At 45.3% G+C, this 17,357-nt stretch overlaps 1 protein-coding gene across 1 annotated transcript in view; it reads right to left on the bottom strand.

Annotated features, from left to right (window-relative positions):
* The window catches only part of C1QTNF7 (C1q and TNF related 7), a 91,871-nt gene extending 75,250 nt beyond the window's left edge, over nucleotides 1–16,621 (bottom strand). Inside the window, exon 1 of the mRNA XM_011364861.1 lies at nucleotides 16,359–16,621. Coding sequence (XP_011363163.1) covers nucleotides 16,359–16,371 — 13 coding nt within the window. The 5' untranslated portion in view covers nucleotides 16,372–16,621. The remainder of the gene's footprint in view (nucleotides 1–16,358) is intronic.
* Nucleotides 16,622–17,357: the final 736 nt, after the last annotated feature.

Below are 17,357 nucleotides of genomic sequence, written 5' to 3'. Positions count from 1 at the left end.
CTGTGTCACTGTCGTCACTTGTTGAACATTGTGGGGGACTGGGAACTGTGTAAAGGGCTTTGGTGAAAGCTGTTGTGCCAACCCCCCACCCAGCATACCTCCTTACGGACCGGAAGCTGAAGGGTTAATGGCCGGCCCAGCGCAGGAGGGGCGGGAGGCAGGGTGCCCTCTCTTGCTCCAGCCTCCTGATTGGGGAGCCCTGTGCACTTGATTCCAGTTAATGTCCGCCACTGCTCTTGGCCTGACCTTTATTTACTACTTTTTTTTTGATGAAGAAAGTGGACTTTTGAGAAGGCATGGACCTTGTTTAAACACACACAGGTAGCGAGTGGCAGAGTGGGGCTTGAGCATGACACCTCGCACGTCGCCAGTCTTTGCCAACTGGCGGCGGAACTGAATCCACCGCTTTGGGGTTTACCCGATGATCTGAATTAGTTGCTATTATGTAAACATCGGGAGATAAATTAAGTGGCTGGTGCCCTCTCTGGGTGGGGCGTGTGGGTTCTCTCTCTGGCCTTCGCCCAGCCTGCTGCTACATTCACTTGGCATCTCCTTCTAGGCTCTGTCAGCACTGATTTATGACCTCGTTCACCATTGCATCCACTCCTTACTTTGAGGGTGATGGTGTCATCTATACTATTTCATCTGATTCTCATGTTTTTATTACTATTCTGCAGCTGAATGAATTTGCCCAAGATCATATGGCTAAGTAAACTGAGAGGCAATCTGGGCTCTCCAGTGCCTTTTCCCACGCGGTCTTCTTGAATTTTTACAACCTGTAAGCAGCTGGGACTCGTTACCCACGACCCTCGTAAAGCAAGGCCTGGTACCCCTCAGACTCCGATCTCGGAAGGCAGGAATCCAGCGGTGCAGCATGTGTGCGCATGTGCAGAGGTGCAGAGAGACATCGATATTTCTGTGGAAGTTCATTCTTTCAAGTACTAACAGAGTTCAAGTGAGCCCTTCGCATTCTGACGTTTCTGCTAGGGGGTCGTCATTTAGATCTCTGTCCTACAGAATTGAGAACAAATTCTTTAAGGGGGGCAAACACATTTCCCCCAGCGGCTTTCTCTGTAGCAGTCTCTCTGCTTCCTAAGGTGCTTGTGGGTGGGGGCCCCTTCTTGCGGGGAGGGGGTGGCCTCTGCCACAAGAGTTCCTGGAATTCATTCACTGTTAGGATGACATTTCCACATCAAAAGTCACGAGATTTAGACCATTAGACCTGAATCCATTATGCAGAGCACAGGTGCCTGCTTCATCCAGGCAGAGACCAAATGGCATGCTGAGCCTTCCAACAGCATGGCCTTCAGAATGTCATGGAATTCTTCTGAGGAGAGTCCCCATCTGGCCTCCTCACTTCTGGCCCCCCCCCCCCACTGTGGCCAGCTTAATCTTTCTAAAACTCTGCTTCCCACATGTCTCTCTCACTCAAAAGCCTTTGATAGGTTCCCTGTTCCTTGAGAAAGTCAAAATGACGTCTCCTGTCTTCTGAGTCCTTCGCAGTTTGAATCCTTATCCAACCCTCATCTAACTTTTATCTCACTGCTTTACTTCCAGAACATTCTTCTGATGAAACGGAGCTCCTTGGCCTTCGCCAAAGACTCCATGTGCAACTTTCTTTTTCCTCTCTGTTCTCCGCTTGACACGCGGACCCTCTCGTTCCTTTGAGACCCTGACCAAGCTTCTCTCTTGTGAAATTTGAGACCGCTGAGCCTCGTTTTCCCTAGTTGGAAGGGGGATTCTGATGAGGATTAAGCCCACATAAGCCACCTTTCTCAGAAACAGCTGTGGAAGGGGAGGAGATGGCGGTGCTTCTTTACAGAGCAGCAGGAATATTGGAAGGTACCTTGACCGAAACTGTAGACTCACACAAGACATCCACTTCCAATTTCCAAGGGCTAGAATGACACAGGGCTTATAGTTTCCTTGTATAATGTATTCCTTTCTTTGTTGTTTTCTAAGATTCATTTATTCGAATGCATCCTGGACAAAGAGTAGTTTTAGCCTCATTCTCCAGCCCGCATCTCGCTCCGCCCCCCGCCCTGTTGTCCAGTCCTTTATTGTTCTCAACTTTTCTTCTTTTCTTGCTAAATGGGGATAATACGAACCTCGAGGGGCAATTGGCGGACTGAATGAGATCACGTCCGCCCAGCCCCTAGTTAGGACATGCGGGGCGAGCCAGACACAGTGGACACTCGACAACTGCTTTACCTGTCCTTTCTTGTGATGGCTTCAGGGCTACCATCGACGAGACTCTTGTCCGAGTCACTATAAACTCCCTGGACCGTTTCGGTCTGAAACATAAACTCTCTTTGAGGTGTTCGTATGTTATGAGTCTATCACAAGGCTTTTCTCAAATTTTTGTTTGACTAACTTTTGAAGAAAATCTGAAAATAAGAGTCGAAAAAAAAAAAAAGTTCTCTGCCGATCCTTTTTATAGGCATGTTGGCAATTTGTCCGTCCAAACTAAACAGTCACGGTTATGATCTTACCCAACTTTATTCTCAAAGAATCTAAAACTTGTCCTAGAATGAACTTGCTGGCCAGTTTTTTTTTTTTTTAAGACATTATTAAAATATTTTTTCAAAAGGCAACGCAAAATGTCACTGGCTCTTTCATGAGGACATTGCATCAGCAATTTCTAGGCCGTTCGATTGGGAGGGGAAGCAATGGTGTGCTTATTCTTGAGTACAAAGGATAACTAGTAATAATATCTACAGATGGCAGCCCAAATGAAAATCATCTCTTTGGCACAGGTTATGTAGCTATTTGGAACTCTTAGTAGATTTTATTATTAGATTTCATTTTCCTCTAAGCTAATATTCCAGAAATCAAAGCAGCCGTCTGGACTATATATGCATGGATGTATTAGGAGGAAAATACTGCTTGCAAATGGATGCTGATCAGTTTTCAGGGGTGGTCAGGGGATGTGGAGAATCCGTTTCAGGATAAGAAGATGGTCAAATGAACCGGCGCATGTGGAATGATCGGGAAGACAGAACTCAGCAAGGCCTACATGTGTAGGGGAAAAGGAAGGCGTGGGAAGATGGCAGAAAGGAACAGTGGCCATTCCTGTCCAAACCCCACTGCACGTGACAGGCATGCAGCTCAGGACGGGGCAATCCCAGTTCTGGCTGCTCCTCCACTCCCAGCATCAGTGGTGACAAAGACCTCATGCCCACTCCTCTCTAAAATGCTTTGTCTCTTGCTCAAGGTCTTCTGCATCCCAAAGGAGGAGCCGCAGCCTCTGAGATAGTTCCACTTTTTCGTTCTTTTCATTCAGAGACCCTGGTGCTGGGACATGACTTTTCGGGGCATGTTTTTGTCATTTCGCAGGCTCGGATGGAAGCACGAACCTCTCCGAGGATTAGATTTGGGCTTTATCTGGAGGCACAGTGGCACAGGGTAAAGATCATGGGCTCTGGGTTCATACGGATCCAGGTTTGAACCCTGGTTTTGCCACTCACCGACTCTGGGCAAATCATTGAACCTCTGGGCATCTCACTTTCTCATCTGGAAAGTCTCCTTGTCTGTACAATGGGAGGCGGCCACTTTATGGCATTTGTGAGGGTTAAGAGAGTGGTATATCTGACGCACAGCAGACGATGTAACGAATGGCAGTTCAAATGCCACGAGTGGTGGATTATAAAGCAGGTATTTAGTCAAAATCCTCTGATGAAATCATCAAGATGAAACCTCCTGGACCAATGCAAACGTTTTTTCGCTATTTTCCAAAAATATGAATTGTGAGCATCTAAGACAGGGTAGACTCATCTTTGGTTCACATAGGTTTATGTCTCCCATATTCTAAAAATAAATTATTTTGCTTTTGCTATTTCCTCACTCCTTCCTTCCGGTTCTGCCTCAGTTGTTGGAGGACTGAGCCTCACCTCTGCAGACTCTTCCTAGACCCTCCCTTTTCCTTTTCTCTGCCTGATTTCTGTTTCCACAAGTCTCCTTCCTGAAAGTCCCTCTAGAGTCTAGAAGGTTATTGATGCGCTCACACCGTGGGAACAGCACACAGCCTTGTCTACTCTGAGGCTTTCCGCCCCATCGGCCACCAATTCCTCGAAAATAGAGGTTCTCAATCTAGACTGCATCTTAAATCAACCCTGGGGGCTTTAGAAAATTCTCTATGTCTGGATCCCGCCACCAGGGATTCTGATGTCTGGGGTACAGCCTGCGCTTTGGGATTTTCCAAAGCTCCCTCGTTCTGATTAAGGTGAATCTAGGGTTGAGAACCACAGCTAAGACTCTCCTCTCCTTTATTTATATAATATCCCACTTGCCAAAGACTTCCGAATCTCTTTCAGGGTCTCACTCAGATTCTGTTTAGAACATGGTTCTGCGTAGTAAAGGATGTAAGTGTTGTAATTAAGGCAATTTATATTTGGAGTCGTTATGGTATTGTTAAAAGAATTCTGCAATTCTTGGTTAATTCGAAAGCTTACTGAATGCAGGTTCAAGGTACCGCTGGATGGTTATGGGGAAAGAGAAAGGGAAGGAAGGAAAGAAAAAGAAAAGAAGGGAGGGAAGGAGGAATATCTTATGCTTTATGATCCAACCAACTTAATAACTCTGTACATCTAATGCATTTTCTTCTATTTCATTTCAACAGAAGTATCAGGAATATTAATCTCAGCTGTGATTGATTGAGCACTGTATTATAGTCTCACTTGGCTCTATAACATGCACATGTTATAACCTTGATGCGGTGGATACTATTATCCTCATTTTTCACAGCAAAGAAGTGGAGTTAGGAAGACTTGGTTCCCCAAGGACACGAACCTGGAAGATGACAGAGCTGCAATTTTAACTTAGGTCAAATCCTCTCTGGATTAGAATCTTAAATAATTGATAGCAAATGTTGGAGAATTGTTCCAGAAGTCCTACGTGAGGGGAGATATTCAAATACTTGAATTCAGTCTCATATCGCCCATCAGTCTCCCCCTCTCTCTATTATGTGCTTTGGTTTTAATAATTCTCATCTTCTGGTTACCCGAGCCCTCTCTAATTCAGCTTGACAATGTGGTGTCCAGAGCGAATAACAGTGAGAGTCTTAGGCACTGACCGGTTGGTAATCAAGTGCATTCTGGGAGAATGGCTGGGTCAATAACAAAACAGAACATTTGTGACGATGGTTAGATTTCCATGTCCAGAATAAAGTGTGGGAATTAAAGCATTAGGTTTTCACTGAACAGGAGCGGCCGGAGATGAAGATAAGGGTTTCTCTGCGGGGCTCAGAGGGAAGATGCTGGTGACAGGAAAGAGGAAAGAGTACAGTGTAAGGAAAAATGAGGAAAATGAGTAACTTAAGGGGCGAGTGAAAAGAATTCCGAAAAAAACTTTCCTTCCTCTTCATTCCTTCCCTCCCTCCCTCCTTCCTTCCTTCCCTCCTTTATCTGATACTTCTCCTCCATAAACCACCCAGCTGACACTTGAACCCGCATTCGGTGAGCTTTCCACTTAATCAAAAATGGCAGATTTCCTTTAGCGACATCCTAGCGACAACTTCAACTACAGTTTCCATAATTATGAGCTTTTCATTCTTTACTACACAAAGCCACATTCTAAACAGGGTCTGAGTGATGTTTTAACACAATGCAGCAGTGACTAGCCAGTCAGAGATCCGTGGGGGGCAGAAAAGAGAGCCGTTAGGTGGGTAAAAACAGTTGCTCGAGGCAGGACCCGGGTCAGGGCAAAAGGAAAGGAATTCATTTCCCCTGCTCCAGCCCTTCGCCCTGAGCGCGGCAGAGAAGACATGATCACTTTAAGTCTGAAAAGACTCTGGGTTTGGCTGCCAGGAAATGAGATTTCACGCTCAATCTCAGTAACTAGATTGGGCCTTGTGGTTCACATAGCTTGTTCCTTTTCCGTCTCATGGCTCTGATTTCTTTTTCTCTTTCTTTTTTTTCTTCGCTTCAAGTGCTTCATCTTGCACATTTCTCTGAACTTGCCTGGACTCCGATGTAGGGAGGGCACACTAACTTTTACGGGGTGTCTGCTATAGACTCAGCGCTGTGCGAGGCACCCCAGTTATCAGGGTCTGAGGCAGAAACACGACGGGGAAAGAATTTAGCTTTGAGGGGGTGGCCGTGGAGAAGAGGGTGAGAAGAACAGGATGAGAGAGGAACGGGCTTTGGAGAAGATCACGGTTGGAGTAAGAGAGAAGGGAAGAGAAGGTGGAGGAGGAGAGGAACAGGAACGTGGATAAGTGACGGTGGTTTCGGAAGGTGAGAAAAGGCATCGTGTAGAATGAAAGCATCGCGTGGGGTAAAGAATGAGGTAGGAAAAGGGAAAGGGCTGAATGAACTGGGCTGGGTAGGACGAGGTGTGAGGGAGAGAAAGGCAGGAGAGGCTGGTTCTCCATAGAAGGGAGCTGGGGTGTTATAAACTTAATTGTGTGTCCACCCCCCCGCCTTCGATTAGTATGTCGGAGCCCTTACGCTCAGTGTGACTGGAGACAGGACTTCTCAGGAGATAATAAAGTGAAATGAGGTCATGAGGGTGGACCCTGATCCACTAGGACTGGTGTTCTCGTGAGAAACAGACACCAGATCTCTCTCTCTTGCCAAAACATAGCAAGAAGGCGGCCATCTTCAAGCCAGGGAAAGGGTTTTCACTAGGAACACACCTGTCAGCACCTTGATCTTGGACACCCGCCCTCAAAACCATTTCTGATGTTTAAGCCCCCCTATTCTGTTACAGCAGCCCGAGTGAGCTAGCACAGGAGTACGGAGTTGCCAAAAGCAGCCAGGAGGATCATCATTCACCCCAACGTGCCATCTCTGGGGCAGTGGGCACTAACATGCATTTAAATTTTCTTCCTCCAATCTAAGAGACATAAAGACACCAGCTCTCTTGGCAAGGGGATTATATATTCGTGTACATATGTGGCACTACTAACTGATAGTGAGGCTTTGGGTCTCGTTTGTAGAGTAGAGATAAACACAGCATCAACCTCACAGGGCGTTGGGAGGGCTGCAGGATGGTTCGCCTCCACCCGTACCTCTGTGTAGGGAGCATGCTCAGTTAGCTATTGCTATCAGTAGTGTGTGGGCATGGATGTTCATGTTTACTCAGGAAATTTACTTGAAGGGCAAGGTCTCTTGAGATTTCCTCCACAGCCAGAAAATTTGAACCCTTTTTATGTCTCTAGATTATATTGGGATGAAACATATGAAATCACTATCTCTATGGATCCAAAACACAGCAAGTGTTTTTAAAGTAGGAACGGTTTATATAAAAATCCAGATACATGGATTTTCTTGAAAAACCTGAAGACCTGGCACCATCAGGCCACACCGTCCTGGCCACCACCCGATGGAGTGAGTGGTGACTGCCCACTTCAGGTGGAGCCTGCCGTCCCTGGCCCCCGGGATCTCTGCCACGTGCTCATTCATTCATGCACATTTCCTGCGTGGTCCTTTAGACTGAGGGGTGCAGCTCCTGGCTGAGCGTACTGCGTTGCTGATAACATGCTCTGAGAGATGGGTACGTTTTCCTTTGTAGGAGAAAGCATTAGGACAGCAATGTCAATTTGTATGAGCAGATGGCGAGCACCAATCAGCCCAAATCAAACATCTGAGGCCTTGAATCAGCAAAACAAGCCACGGAGAGCCGCTCCGGATTTTGCTTGTTACTCTGCTTCGAGGCGTCATGGAAACACTCTCCTCTCTGCTGAAATCGTGTCCTTTGATGTGTTCATGTTCACAAGTCCATTCGCTGAGTATCTAGTGTGTGTTCATTTCTCCTCCTCATACTTTTGTTCTTAATCCCCTATTAGACGTCAATTTGTCTAGTGAGAAGAAATCCCCTAAAACAAATAGGTTGAGGGAAATATTCTCTGGCCAGCTAAATATCAGCCTCCTAGCAACGAGTAGCGTTTGTGCTTCACCTGCCAGCTTGCATACTTTTTTGCATAGTATCTCATTTAATACTACCAATGGATTCACTGGGGCAGGATCCACATATTATTCCATTTTTAACGATGAACAGACTGCCAATAGTCATACAACCAGGAAGGGTTAGGGCTGAACGTAGCACACAAAGAAATCATAATTCCAGATTCTTCATTCTTTTTGGTTAACTATGAAGAAAAGCAGAACCATTACATGAGCGAAAATAGGCTTTGCTACGACGATATTAAAAAAAAAAAAGATCTGAGTGTCTTAGTCGGTCTTTTTATGAGATGAGCTTACTAGCAAAGCTGATGCGAATTTAGCATTAAGAAATACAGAGTATTTAAATTAGAGCAATAGCTCCCCTGTACTACGGGTGCCAAACGATGTCCAGATTCGCAGTGCGAGCAGCTCTGGAGAGTATCTGGTTCCCCTTTAGCTAGCACTGATGGAACTCTATGTTTCCTCCTGCTCACCCAAGGCTGGATTCACAGTCTTTTCAACACAGGCATACAAGTAACTGCTGCTGATGCCAGGAAATCACCTAACCCTAACCCTAATAATGAGACGGTATGGACACCCTTGGTGAACATGGTGTCCAGGGAAAACTCCCTCCTGCAAGGAGACATTGGAGGGGGTGGGAAAGGCAGATTGGTGACAGTCTTCAAGTATTTAAAATGCCAGAGGAAAGAGACGAACTTTTCTTTGCTACTTCTAAAACCAGAACAAAGACAACTGAGAAAATTAAAAAAAAGAAGGCCAGAATCTGGCATAATAAAGAACTTTCTGGTGGCCTGTGGCGTGCTAATGAAAGGGGCTGCTGTAATAAATAAGAGCTTGTTGCTACTGTTGGCATTCAGGCTGAAGGTGAGTCCTGCAGTGTAGCTAAATTCTAAAAGTCTGTTTACATCCCATTCCATCTCAGCTTCAGAGACAAATAGAAAGATGATCAACAATTTCTGTGATATTTTACAGGCCTGGCAAATTGTCTTCAAGAAATGAGAGTTTTTGTGAAGTCTCTATGCTATATTGGAGTCATACACAATTTGCTATTTTTTGTAGGTAATAAAATGATTAAAGGTCAGCAGTTTTATAGGGTTCGACATAATTCATGCAAAGGCAGAGGAATAGACTTGATTCGTTAGATCTATGTCACACAGAGAAAAGAGATACCCAAGAAACTGTGACGAGTTCACTGTGCATAGATATTGGCCTGAATCGTGTCTTCTCAAAATTTCATAATGTAAATACCTCAGAATGTGGCTATATTCACAGATAAGGTCTTTTAGGGGGTGTTGACGTTAAAGCGAGGCACTGAGGGTGGGCCTTAATCCAACTGGACTGGTGTCCTTATGAGAAGGGGAGATTTAGACACCTGAAGAGACACCAGAGGTGCTCTGTGTGGAGGAAAGACGAGGTGAGCACACAGCGAGAAGGTGGCCATCTGCAAGCCAGGGAGGGAGGCCTCAGAGGCACCACGCCCACTGACGCCTCGGGTGTGGACCACTAGCTTCAGGAACTGTGGGGAAATTAATTTCTGTGTTGAAGCCACCCAGTCTGAGGTATTTGGTATACATGGGTGTGTGGGGATACAAAGAACTGTAGGGATGAGAGTGGACAAGGAGGACCATTAAGAGACAGATTTTTCAAAGTCCCCTGAAGACCGTGCCAAGGAATACGGTCTTCGTTGCAAAGGAAAAGAAGAGAAGCTAGTGATCTGAGAAGCCGACAGAGGCACCCGTGGTAAAATGGGTTGGTAATTCCAGTCAATTCAAGAATCCCCAACGAACATCCCATCGACGTCAAATTAGATTTTAAAGTGGAATGGGATAAAAATTGTTTCATCAACAGTGTTTCCTAAAAAAATTAATGATGCAAGAAAGAAACTGGAAAAAAAATCACTTGCCAGTTGAAACGAATAAACTGCTATGGGGATGTTAGCAATTGGCAAGGAAACCTACTAATGCCTTACTGACAGCTCTCAAATACTGTGAGGGTACATCTGGCAGATTGCGTTTGAAAGCAGCCACACAAGCTATGCTTTTCTGTTATGGGCAGAGAAGGCCCTAAAACTGCAAATATTTGATAGTACTCTATACTTAGTTTTTCATTAATTACAACGAACCCCCCACTCATTGACTCGGAGGCAGAGACGGACAAACGTGGGTTTGAGTTTGAGCACTCTTCTAGCTCTGTGGCCTTGGACATGTCACTTTACCTCACTCTTTATCTTTCAAGTAGAATTAGCAATCTCCCGGATGAATGACTAGATGGGGCAACAAATCATCCTATGGGATTATTATGATATCAAGCAGAGTCACCCTATGTTCATGGTGAAAAAAAATAAAAATTCTTTCATAAAAGTCTTTTGTAAACATTTTTTTTTTCTAAAATTTAAAACTAACTTTAGGGAGAAATGGCAACTGAAGGATTGGTTAAGCGCAGACTTCTGGATCGTGAGGTAGGAAAACAAGGACTCCTTACCTGGGCCCACGGAGCAGGGTGTAAGGGCAGAGGTCACGGAGGATGGCGCACCTTGATTTTGAACACGTGCTCCATCTCTTAGTGCTTGTAGGGTGTTAGGTAAGCTACTCACTGCTCCTCACCTGAACAACAGGGATATGGAGACAATGTGTGTCAAGTCCTGGCACCTGGTAGGTGCTTAATAAAAAGACTATTAAATTGATCATAATACATCCTCTGATGGCAAAGTGAGCAACTTTGGAGGAGCCATCTCGTCAGTTATTGGGGCCTGCATCTCACTGACAATTATTGAGCATCGATTGGGAGTGTGATGGAATAACTTTGTGTGTTCTTCGCCCCCAGCTCATGAATGTTACGCACTCCTTCCTGTGTCCTTGTTTCAAGGTTGTGGAGAACAGGAAGCAGAAGTCTCTTGAGAACATATCATCTTTTCTTTTCTGAAAGTCCAAGAGTGTATGCTGGAAGAGGGGGAATAAAAAACCTTTGATGGGAGATTTCTCCAGACCTGGAGAGGCTGGGGTTTGCGGGTCAGCACATTTTTGTGATAAGTGCAAATACTCACTCTCTGTGGGCGGACCCCCGAGAGCAGGGGTGTCTAAGGTTGCTCAGACACCAGGTCCCTGGCCTGGACAGTGAGTCTCAGTTCCTAAGCAGGGGTTGAAAGCAGAATCCACAGACATCAGAGGGATGGGTGATTTACAAGATGGGCATGCTGGAGTGAAGGAAGACCTCCCCGGTATTAGAGGTGGTGGGGGCAGGAGCCTGATAATTTCTAAAACGAAAGTTCCTGCAGGCCCAGACTCTTAGAATCAGATGCCAGTTGAATTAAAGAAAATAAAGGAATGTGCCTTTTCTTGCAGACCTGTGTTCGTAGCTGCGTGGAGACCTGCTACACTTGTAAGGCACTGGAGGATGTAAAGACGAATTCGTTTCCACTCTTTACAAGTTTACCACCTATTTGGGAGCTGGAGGGGGTCCTAGGACACCTATGCGAATAATTCATCCAGAGCACTGTAAGATCCTGACGCACACTAAGACTTCTCAGTCACAAGAAGCAGACAGCTGAATTTTGCAAGAGGCAGAAAGCCAGGATGATGGTAAGAGTTCCTTCTGAAGGGATATATTAAAATACACCCTTCCAATCATAGCATGTCATTACCACATTATGTAATCGCCATAGCTATAAACCCATAAAATGTTCTAAACCTTAATATTCTTTTGGAAGCATGCCTGCTTGATATGAAGGACTAGTCCAGAAACTGGAGACGGAATAAGGAACTGCAGAGGTAATGACTCTTCCATAAAGGTGCGTAGAGGTTTATCCTCATGGAGTTTGAGGGCTGAGAAGCCCTCAGAGGTCAACTAGCATCTCCTGTCCCTTCCATTCCCCACCCCTCCTATTTCACAGAGTCGAATCTGGATTCAGCAAGGTCTCAAGGCTGTTATTCGAAAGACAGGTTTAGGAGACCGGGCCCCACGTGCATGTCCATCCTTGACTGCTGTGTGAACAATGGCTGTCATTCTCTCTTGCCTGGATCAATACTGCTTCCTCAACAGAGGTTTCGTCTCTGCCCCGTCCAGTACACTGATTAATCATCTTAAATCGTCGTTCTGATGAACTGTTAGAAAGTTACTTCTTCGTGTACGAACTTTTAATAATGACTCCATTAAAAAAAAATCCAAACTTTGTGGTTTGGCATTCAGGGCTTTCAATGACCTGATTCCAACCAAGCTATTGCGCATCCCCCCGCCCCCCACAACTAAGTCTTTTGAGCTTCTCCCACTCTGCTCTCTACGCCTGCATTTCGTTCTGACAGGGCAGCTCTCCCCCTCTCCTCCACACTGCTCTCTTTCATGCTTCTCCCGAGGTTCCTCTCGCTGCCGGAAATGTCCCTCCCACAAACCCTTATCCATCCTTCCAGGCCAAATTACATGTTACCTCTTCCGAGGAGTCTTCCCTGATCATCAGATGAATCTGACTTTCAGAACATACTCTGCCCCTTATTTCCTGGAAGACTTCAGGCAGAAAACTAAACTTCTCTAGGCTCGGTTTTCTCATCTGTGAAATGGGCAAGTTAACAGTCACATTGTAACTTTATAAAGTACACATGGGTTTGTCACGCGGTGACGTACTTAGCACAGTTCTTTGTACACGGTAAACAACAAAGAATGGTAGACAGTACTCTGATTTTTCCAGAGACCTAAGTCTCCTTATCTTTGAACTCACTTTGAGCCTCTCTTTTATTCTTCCTTGTAAATCTAATTTTGCATTTTACATGTTGAAACGCACGTTTTGTTTCCCCCCATTCAATTGATAACTTTTTGAAGGTATTTTATTCTAGCCTTTGTTCTCTGCAGTGCCCTCAAACCAAAGGCAAAGGCTGACCTTCCTGATACGAAATGATTGACACGAATTTGCTTTGCGGTCACTTTGCCTTTCGGAAGTTGACGATAGTTTTTAAAAAATCAACTACTTTAGAAATGAGAATCTCGGTCGTTGGGCTTTTGTGTCATAGAAATACAGAAGACAATTCATGAAGCGGCTGGCGGAGATTAATAAATTTCAATTAAATCTTGGGCAACTTCGCGTTCTTGTGGCGTAAACTTACAGGAACAACTCAACCGCCTCGCTTTCCAGCATGCATTCCACATTCCATGGTTTGTGTGATAGTTCTCGGGAAAAAAAAATGGTTTCATGTTTTAATGAGTTTGGAAAACATTAGATTCTAATGACTGACTCATGGAGATACAAGAGGACACATTAAGAAATAAAAACATGAAAATAAATAACTTTCAAGCATGTGTGATGATCACAAAGTTTCAATTAGTGGTGCCCATCAAGAAATAACTGAAATAAATTTGAGCGAGTTACTTAACCTTTCTGGGCTATGGCTTTCACAAGTTGTAAGTAAAGATTACAGCAGAATCCCACTAATAAGACCCCTAATAGGTTGTGAGTTTTAAATGAGACTATTCATACAAAGCACCTACAACCGTGCTTGGCACGAAATGGTCAATAAAATGTTATCAGTTAATATGTTTTTATTAGTAGAAATAAATGTAAAAAAAAATATTAAAAAAACAAAAACAAGACACAGAAACTAGAACACGTGAAATCTTGCCGCGGAGAAACCAGCATTTAATAGCTAATAAGAAGAGCTCACATGAATTCTCTAATTGAATCCTCGAAAGGCCCCTATTACAATAGATATAATTATTAGCCTCATTTAACAGAAGAAAACACGGACACTTGAATGGGTCTGAGTTCACAGGGCAGTTAAGGGGTGGAGCTGGGTTTGCAGGCAGATGTTTGTGACCCCACAACCCGAGTTCCAGAACACCATGGAGCTTTCCGTGTTCCCAAAGTCACCTGATCGGGATATACTTGTTTTCCCTCTTATTAACAACCATGGGATGCCTCGGGTTGCACTTGAGGACTAGAGCCTTGCCACCCGCAATGTGCTTGGTCCACAGGAGCAGCCACCATCTCTCCACCTCTGTGCCTTTGCCCATCAGCCTCTGCCTGGGCGCTCTTGCCCCTCTGGCTTCTGTCATGATAGTTTGCTCCTCCTCCAAGGTCTAGTTCAATGCAAGTCTACGAGAAGCCTTATTGACTTCATCGGGCTGATTTGCAAAGCCCCGCTCTGTGTTGTCCTCCTCGTCCTTTCTACACTGTTGGTGTTTGGTCTCCCTGTCAAGGTCCACATTCAAAGAGCCAGGTCGACCTTCTGGCACAGAGCGGACACTCTTCCCTAGCCGCTCCTGGGTTTGATTCCTGAGCCTGGGACATTTCAGGCCCTGCTTCACAGACTGGGGGTAGGCGACAGGAGCTGGGCCCCTGGGCTAAGTCTGGTTCCAATCCTTTTCAGGTTCAGACAGCATGGCTCCCACACGCCCTGGCACCTCGTTGGTTAACACTCTCCCCCTCTGTCCCTCACAGATGTGGCCTCTCTCCCGGCCTCTCTGAAGTGGACAGACACGATTAGGTCACATTGGGCCTCTCCTCGGTGTCCTTTTCGGGACGACCCTGACCTGTCCTTTCCAGGGCGCTGTCCATGTTCCCTTACAACACCCCCCCCTCCCGGGGGCTGTGCCTCAGCTGAGTCAGATGGCTTGGGGCTTCGTTAGCAAGTCTAATTGCCTTCTTGTTTGTGTCCTCTTTGGGGCCTTCTCGGGCCCAGAGGCGGGGCCTGGAGGGTCCGGCTTCCAGAGATGCCGCCAGCCTCCGCGGGAGCCTGTGATGGGAAGGCCGCTCGGCTCCCCAGCAGTCACGTCATGCCACACGGCGCATTTCTCGGCCGCACCCGTCCCCAGGGTGCACTCAGGCGCCATGTAACCGCTGGCCATCCCAGCTCTCCAGCTGCCTGAGATGAGGTCATGGGGTGGGGTCCTGGAGACCCCCTCCAAATAGGGTGGGGGCTTCCCCAACTAGTCTGGGAACGGCCGAGAGGGGGAGAAGGAGATGATAAAATCTCGTGTGTCCAGCTCACGGCTCCCTCTCTTGACGTGGTATGGCCGACGTGGGTAGAAGTGGAGAGACAGAAGGGGAAGGGAGAAGGTACAGGACCCAGAAGGACAAGCCGTCGGCAGGCGCGGGTCCCTCTGTCCCTCCACACAAACCCGGTGGAAAAAGGAGCTAACAGTTTCCCTTGCCCACCTCGCGAGGAGCTGATCAAACTGCCTTCCCTCTTTTCTATAATAATATCCCTTCTCTGATCTTAATCTTTCACTGAGACCACAAGATCGAAGAAGCCACTACGATCCACCTTACGTAATCAGAATTTGACACAGAATAAGAAAAGATCCCAGACACAGAGCAACGGCGAGTCCAGCAAAGGCAGGTCAAAGAGCCCCTTTCAACCCAAGCACGATGCCCCGGGCCTTCTTGCCAGGCCTCACGGGCGTGCTTGCTGGTGTTTCTGTACCGGTGGGTTTTGCAGACGGAGGTTGCTTACATGTCCCAAACCACTCAAGCTTGGTCCAACCCACAGGGCTTTTTAATTTCTGCTTGCGAGTACATATATGTGCATGGAGGAATTAATGTGAGGTTCTGCTAAATCGCAGCCTGCTGGAAGCATTTGCAGACCTCTGTGAATATCTAGCTTTTTTTTCTGCACCTGGAACTCTGCCTCGGAAAGATGGGAACACTGATAACAGATTTTTTTTTTTCAGAGAAATTGGAACAACACATCACATATTTACGTGCCCCTCCACCTAAAACCGCAAGATACTTCTCATAAGACCAATGCATAGAAAAACAAGGAATATTCTAGCCTTTCTGCTCGCTACCTGTTTCTGAGGCACAATCAAGAAGGCAAAGCCACCCGACTAAGTTAGACTTGAATTAACACACTTCCAGTTGAGCTCTTTCTCCCCCTCAAGGCATAATAACCGTAACGTCCTTTCCTGGGGTTACAAAGGAAAAGTCAAATGATTTATTTAACTTTAAAAAACGTATTTTATTGAACTTTTAAAAAACATATCCTACAAAAACAAGTTTATAAGAAGTCATAGTAACCATATTTCAGAGAATTTTTGGAATGTTATTAAAATCTTCCATGGGAAACATTTCTGAGTGAATAGAAAAATCACAGCTCCAGAAGTTGAACTGCATGTAACGGATAAGAAAATGTAGATACTCCGACCTTGGCCATATATATTAGCCCATCACCACACTACAGAACGTGAGGCGCATCCGAACGGAGACCTTAGAGACTTGCACACATTTTTAAAAGGAATGGCATTTTCATACAAAGATATTTCACGGAGGTTTGCGCATTAAGCGGAATGGAAAGTCGGAGAAAGAACCACCACCGAGGTTTTTCAAGGTCTAATTTATCATTTGTTGATATACTTCCGACACGTTCCTCTTTCCTTTACAAGGAGCTGTCTTAAGTATCACTAGTAAATATTTTCGACGCAGGCCAAACAGGAGGGAAGAAGAGAAAAGCCACAGTGAAAACAGTAGCTTACCTTTTCTAGGCATTGCTGATATCAAACTTTCCCCCAAAACATGAGGCTTGCTTCCTTTGGTTGTCCCATGAATTTAGAAAGCATTAAAAAAAAATTAAAGCAGGAAAATGTGTTTATTATTCAAAGCTGCTGCAAAACAATGTAAAAAGTAACTCGATGAAAAATAAAGGTCTCGTCTGCATGAGAACGCGTTTGAAGCTTGGAGCTCACGCAGTTGCATGAAGTTTTCGACTGTCTTTCTCAGTTTAAACAACCTCCCGCTCCTCCCAGGCACTTGCCAACTTCTATAATTTAAAGCAACTGCGATCTTTTCCATAATACTCACATTTCAAAGAGCTGAGTATATACTCTCGTTAGGAGTGAGTAGGAGTGGGTGACGTCTGCAAACCCCGGACTGAAGCAAATGAGAAGCCAAGGTTTCAGGTATCTAAACACTTCTATTTCTCTCTTTTATTCATTGATCTCACTGTGTTACTTCAAGTTGCTTTTGCCTTTTCAAGTGATGCCTTGAGACCGAATGGCATCACTTCATTGGAAGCAAAAAAAGCACGTAGGAAAGTTTATGTCCCAACTTATGGGACAACGATTCTAGTGACGATTGTGTTTAAACATCACATTTGCTAACATAATTATTTCTGTGCAATTTTTTCCTAACTTATCTGAAAATTTAAAATTAGGGTACACTCTTTTCATAAGAGGAGAAAATACCTAAAATGATGTTATTTGCATTGGTCTTATTTTAACCTTCATTCGGTTTGCAAATTATAACCTCTAGGAAGGATACTTGCTTTGCAGAGTCTGTCCATGTCGCTAAATAAGTCTTCTGGCATTTAGTCTGTCACCGATGTTCCAATTTTACTATTTCTATCACCCTTCCCCAACCGCCATTAATCATTCGTTCTCTTTCTGCCTCTCTGTCTCTGTCTATCTATCTGTCTGTCTCTGTCTCTCTCTCTGTCTCTCTGTCTCTCTCTCACACACACATACACACACATACAT

This window comes from Pteropus vampyrus, unplaced genomic scaffold, assembly GCF_000151845.1.
Source record: "Pteropus vampyrus isolate Shadow unplaced genomic scaffold, Pvam_2.0 Scaffold5, whole genome shotgun sequence".
NCBI classification, from domain to species: Eukaryota; Metazoa; Chordata; class Mammalia; order Chiroptera; family Pteropodidae; genus Pteropus; species Pteropus vampyrus.
This window is presented reverse-complemented; position numbering and strand designations above follow the sequence as displayed.